The sequence below is a fragment of the Mercurialis annua genome, linkage group LG3, assembly GCF_937616625.2.
Source record: "Mercurialis annua linkage group LG3, ddMerAnnu1.2, whole genome shotgun sequence".
NCBI classification, from domain to species: domain Eukaryota; kingdom Viridiplantae; phylum Streptophyta; class Magnoliopsida; order Malpighiales; family Euphorbiaceae; genus Mercurialis; species Mercurialis annua.
The window spans coordinates 65,219,213-65,225,212 of record NC_065572.1 but is presented as its reverse complement, the minus strand read 5'-3'; the positions used below and the strand labels follow the sequence as shown (position 1 = coordinate 65,225,212).

At 46.1% G+C, this 6,000-nt stretch overlaps 1 protein-coding gene across 1 annotated transcript; it reads right to left on the bottom strand.

Annotated features, from left to right (window-relative positions):
- Positions 1-304: 304 nt before the first annotated feature.
- On the bottom strand, positions 305-5,692 carry LOC126672864 (uncharacterized). Its single transcript, XM_050366814.1, has 2 exons — positions 1,046-5,692; positions 305-946 (listed from the first exon to the last, which is right to left on the bottom strand). Exons 1-2 carry the CDS (start codon positions 5,690-5,692, stop codon positions 305-307), a joined length of 5,289 nt encoding a protein of 1,762 aa, XP_050222771.1.
- Positions 5,693-6,000: the final 308 nt, after the last annotated feature.

The window sequence follows — 6,000 nt, the reverse complement described above, 5'->3', positions numbered from 1 at the left end:
TATTTTCCTTTTTTTGGGAATGAACTCGTCAGTTCTCCTCTTTGGAAATATTTTAAGTAATCAACAACTATGGTAAAGAGATGATATCTGTGGAAATTCCTTGTCCGAGCAAGGGTAAATTAAAATACTTGCATAAATTCAAATACAGTAATGTGATGAAATATCACTTGTAGAAATTGAAATAATGCTGTGATTAAACATCACTTGGAGGAATTGAAATACAATATTGAAACTGAACACTGCTTGACTAATTATACTACTTCTTAAGGAATAACTAATCATGTCTGATGGCGACCCATTGTGACTAAATTTTCCTCAAGTTGTTGGCGTTCCATGTCCTTGGTATGATTCTTCCCATGGAGTTGGTGAGTTTAAATGTTCCTTCTTTGATGACCTCGCTGATGGTGTAAGGTCCTTCCCAGTTTGGCTGCAGTTTTCCACTTCCTGCTTCTCCTTTTTTGACTTCGGTTTTTCGCATGACTAGGTCGCCTAGTTTGAATTTTCTTTTCTTTACATGGCTGTTGAAATGTTTGGCCATCTTTTGTCTGTAGGCTTCCATCCTGATGTCTGATCTGTTGATTTTTTCAACCAGGAGATCTAGATTGTTCCTGAGCTCTTCTTCGTTTTCTTCTAGGTTTAGCTGGTTGTCTTCTGTCCTTGGCGTGGGTGCGCCGATCTCTACAGGGATTACAGCCTCCGTTCCATAGGCTAGGGCGAATGGAGTTTCGCCCGTTGATTCTCTAGGGGTGGTACGGTAATTCCATAGGACACTGTAGAGTTCTTCTACCCATCTTCCTTTGCACTCGTCTAGTCTTCTTTTTAGTCCGGCCAGTAGGATTCTGTTGGCCACTTCGGTTTGCCCATTCGATTGTGGATGGTAAACCGAAGTGAACCTTAGGTCGATTTGATACTCGGCACAAAACTTTCTAAACTTTGCTGAGTCGAACTGCTTTCCGTTGTCTGTGATCAGCACCTTCGGTATTCCAAACCTGCACAAGATAGATCTAAAGAAAAAGTTAGTTATGCGTTGTTGTGTGATTTTTGCCAGTGGTTCCGCTTCTATCCATTTGGTGAAGTGGTCGATTGCCACTACTAGGAACTTCCGTTGTCCTGTCGCCAAAGGGAGAGGTCCCAGGATGTCCATACCCCACTGGGCGAACGGCCATGCACTGCCGATGGGTTTCATTTCTGAAGCTTGCTTTCTTGGTACCAAGGCATGTTGCTGGCAAGGCCAGCATCCCCTTACTAGCGTTGTAGCTTGTTCTTTCATCGTGGGCCAATAATAGCCTTGTAGTAGTGCTTTCCTGACCAGTGTTGATGCTCCGTCATGTGCTCCGCAGGTCCCCTCATGTAATTCTTTCATGATGTACTCCCCTTCTTCTTTGTTCACACATCTTAGCCAGGGATGGGTGAACGACCGTTTGTATAGCTGGCCGTTGTATATTCCGAACTTTGATGAAAGTATCACTATCCTTTTGGCTTCCTTCTTATCCTCGGGGAGTATTCCATTAGCCAGGTATGCTGTGAGGGGGGACATCCAGGTTTCTTCCCCTTCTACCATCAGTACTTCGCCTTCCTCAATTTCTTCTTGAAAGCTAGGTTGTCGTTTGATTTCATGAGGAATGTTTCTCATTGGGTCGTAATTCTTCGTTGCTGCCCACTTTGCCAATTCGTCGGATCTTCCATTCATTGCTCTGGGTATTTGCTGTAGCGACCAGGATCGCCCATTATTGGCAAAGAAGGTTTTGGCCTGCTTGGCGTACTTCTTCAATGTAGCTTCCTTTACCTCGAAGTTCCCCGAGACTTGGTTCACGACCAGTTGTGAATCACTGCAGATCTGGACTTCGGAGATGTTGAGCTCTTCGCATAGTTGCAACCCTGTTATCAGCGCCTCATATTCCGCAACATTGTTGGAGGCTGGAAACTCGAGTCTTGCTGAGTATTCCATTTGGATTTTTCCTGGTCCTTTGAGCACGACTCCGATGCCTGCTCCTTCTCCGCAAACTGCTCCATCGACGTGCATCTCCCAGGGAGTCGTTTTGTCCTCCATGGGTTCTTTGAATGTTAGTTCAGCGAAGAAGTCGGCTAGTGCTTGTGCTTTCAGTGCTTTCCGAGCTTCATAGATAACGCCCAGACTTCCTATTTTGACGGCCCATTCTGCTATGCGTCCACTTGTTTCTGCCTTCTGGAGGATTTTTCGTAGTGGTTGGTCGGTCCGTACAATGACTTGGTGTCCTTCGAAGTAATGTCGGAGCTTGATGGTGGCGGTGTATACACATAGCGCCAGCTTCTCCAACTTCGGGTATCTCAGCTCCGCATCTCTGAGTACTTTGCTGATGTAGTAGATCGGGTATTGTTCGCCTCCTTTTTCCGACACCAATACTCCTGCTATTGTTTCGTCAGAGCAAGAGATGTATAAATATAACACGTCGCCCGGATCTGGTCTAGCCAACAGTGGGGGCGAGGATAGGAAGCTTTTCAATTCTTCAAACGCCTGCTGGCATTCTGCGGTCCATGTGAAGTTCTTGATCTGTTTCAGGGTTTTGAAGAAAGGCAGGCATCGTTTTGCCGAGCAGGACATGAACCGACCTAGAGCCGTGATCCGACCGTTGAGCTTCTGGACTTCATGTATGCTCCGTGGCGGTGTCATCTTTAAGACCGCTTCGATTTTATCTGGGTTAGCCTCGATACCCCTCTGAGAGACCATGTACCCCAAGAACTTGCCTGCCGGTACTCCGAATACGCACTTTTCCGGATTGAGTTTTAGCTGGTATCTCTTTAGCGTCTCCAGGACTATCTTCACATCTGTTGGGTGGTCTTCAGCTCGGATGCTCTTGATAATCATGTCATCCACATAAACTTCCATGTGTTTTCCTATCTGATCTCTGAATATTGAGTTCACCAGCCGCTGATATGTGGCTCCTGCGTTCTTCAGACCGAAGGGCATCATCTTGTAACAAAATAATCCCTGGTCCGTTATGAAGGCCGTCTTCTCCTGATCTTCAGGTGCCATGGGTATCTGGTGATATCCCGCCCTGGCATCTAGGAATGTATAGAGGGCGTGACCTGCTGTGGAGTCTACTAACTGATCAATGTGTGGAAGTGGGAAACTATCTTTGGGACATGCTTTATTCAGATCTGTGAAGTCCACGCACATTCGGTAAGTGCCATTGGACTTTTTTACCATTACCACATTTGCTACCCACTTGGGGTAATAGGCGTCTTTGATCACGTTTGCTGCTTTTAACCGGGCGATCTCTTCTGCGATGGCAAGTTGTTTTTCGGGCGAGTGCCTTCTCTTCTTTTGTATTACTGCCTTCGCGTCGGTCGCTATGTTTAACCGATGACATATGACGTCCGGGTCTACTCCGATCAATTCGTCTGTTGTCCAGGCAAAGGAGTCTCCAAGCGATCTGAGGTTTTCGGTCAGAGATCGTCTGATTTTTTCTTCTAGCTCATCTCCCACTTCTATCTCCTTTCCTGGGGATAATTCGATTTTCTCAGTTCGCCCATAATGCTCCGCCCTTTCCTTCTTCTCTGGAGGTTCCATTGTTAGTACTGGCAAGGTTATATGTACCTTCCTGAGAGCTGTAAAGTATGCTTCTCTGGCTGACTTTTGGCATCCTCTGACTTCGGCATCGCCTTCTCTGGTTGGGATTTTCATCAGTAGGTACCTCATGCAAATGGATGCGCATGTATCGTGCAAGAGTGGCCTTCCGAGAATTGCATTGTATGCGAAATCCATATTGACCACCATGAATTCTGCTCGGATCTCTTTGTAGATCTCTCCATCCCCCAGTTGGATGTTTATCTCCAGTGATCCTTCCACCTGTACAGATTTGCCTCCTAGTCCCACTAGTGGAGTAGTAACATGTGTCAAATTTTCTTTCTTGAGTCCAATTCTACCGAACACCTCCATCGTGATCATGTTTACCGAACTTCCCGTGTCTACGAGCATCCGAGATACCTCGAAATTGTTGAGTCGCCCCTTGACAACTAGGGCGTCCTCATGGGGGACTGATAAGCCATGACTATCGACCTCCGAAAAAGATACGCTTCTGAATTTCTTAGCATTCGGTGCACCTGGGCTAACCGAGTAGACTGTTCTTGCAGCTTTCTTCCTTGTAGTATTGCTGTCTCCTCCGGTCGATCCGCCCATTATTACATTAACCACGCCTGCTGGCTCTGGTCTGGGTCTTCTGGCGATTTCTTCTTTCCGCTCTTTCTTTCTTTCTGATTCTGTCTCTCTGGCTTCGGTGTCCCTTTTTACGAACTGGGAAAGGGATCCCCTTTCTATCAATTTCTCTATCTCCTCCTTCAGGTGCCAGCATTCATCTGTGGTGTGGCCGTTGTCTCTGTGAAATTCACAGTATTTGCTATTGTCTCTTTTGCTGGCTGATGCAACGTTCATCTTCCTTGGCCATCTGACCTTCTCTCGGCTGTCTTTTACCCAAAACAGTACGTTGGTTCTGGTTGTGTTCAGGGGCGTATATCGCCTATCTTCGTCTTTTTTCCTTTTGTTTCTGAAATGGTCATTGCCTTTTTCTCCGAACCTCTTTCCTATGGGCGATCTGTCCCCATTTCTTCTTTCTGCAAACGTTCGTTCTTCTACCCGTCCGAGGCGATTCTCTATTTCTCTCTGGCCATCATCCACCCTGATCTGTGTATGTGCGATGGTCATCAGTGTGGTAAATGATTTTGGTGATTTAGCCAATAATTCCTTTCGTAGGTCGGAGTTGGTAGTTCCATTGAGTAATGCTGTGTAGGCGATCTCCTGGCTCAGGTCTTCTATCTGCATCGCCTCCTTATTGAATCTTTCTACGTACTTCCTGAGTGTCTCTCCTTCCCATTGCATGATGGCCAGCAGATCTGTGGATAGCTTCTTTTGAGGGATGCATGCTACGAATCTAGCCTGAAAAAGTCCTGAGAATTGTTTGAACGTCAGCACTGATCCTGGCTTTAAACTCTGGTACCATTCCTGCGCCAGACCTTTTAAGGTAGTAGGAAAAAGTTTACATAGTACGTGATCCAAGTTTGTCTGAACATTGATCACCGCTTGGAATTTGTGAATATGGCTCTTGGGACAACCTGTTCCATCGTACGACTCCAAATTTGGGGGGTATCTGAACTTTGTAGGGAACTCGTGAGAGATGATGAAATCTGCGAGTGGTGAGTCACTTCGAAGAGAGATGTCCACGTCTTCACATCTTATTCCAAGCCTGCTCATGACCTGGCGGACTTTTTCCTCCAGATGCTCTTCTCCGCCTTTGAGGGTGTGTTGTTCATCCATCCAACGTTCTTCGTCTGGAATTATGATGGGGGCATTTTGTTTCCTTGCGGAATTTTCAGGGGCATCTTCCTCTCGCATTGGTTCTTTTCCCTTGTCCATGGTTGACGTTGACTTCTGTACTGGTGATTTCGCTGATCCCTGTTCTGGCGATTTTAACGAGATACTCTGTTTGATATCTTTGAGTAGACTGGTGATTTCTAGGAAAGCCTTGAACATTGCTTGGTTGTTGATTGGCCCTTCATCAGGTGCTATGGCTATCGGAGGCATCGTCTGTCTTATCGCCAGGGGGTCGCTGGTTTCTCCTTCTTCGCTGGTTGGGGGAAACAGATTTAGGGCCGGTGGTTCTGTTTCCCTGTCTTCTCGGTTGGTAGCTGGTAGAGTATTATCTTGTGGGGGATCCATTCTTGAAAAAGCAAATTCTGAAAAGTATCTAAAAGGAACGACGAAACTAATAAGTTCCACGCTCACCGCACCAAATGATACAAGTCGATCTTTAAGGGGTCGCCTGTACTATTTTTCCTGCACAAGTAACAAATATAAGCTCAAAGGACCTCAGGCTTGCTCAGCCTGAAAGCCACTCCGATGCTTAAGTCAGAGAGGGTTTTTTGGTAGGTAAATGAATGTAAGAGTATTTAAGTCTGATTTCTGCTTACCCTTCTCAGCACTCGGTGGCTTCCTTTTATAATGAGTTTAAGGCGGTGGTTATCTGG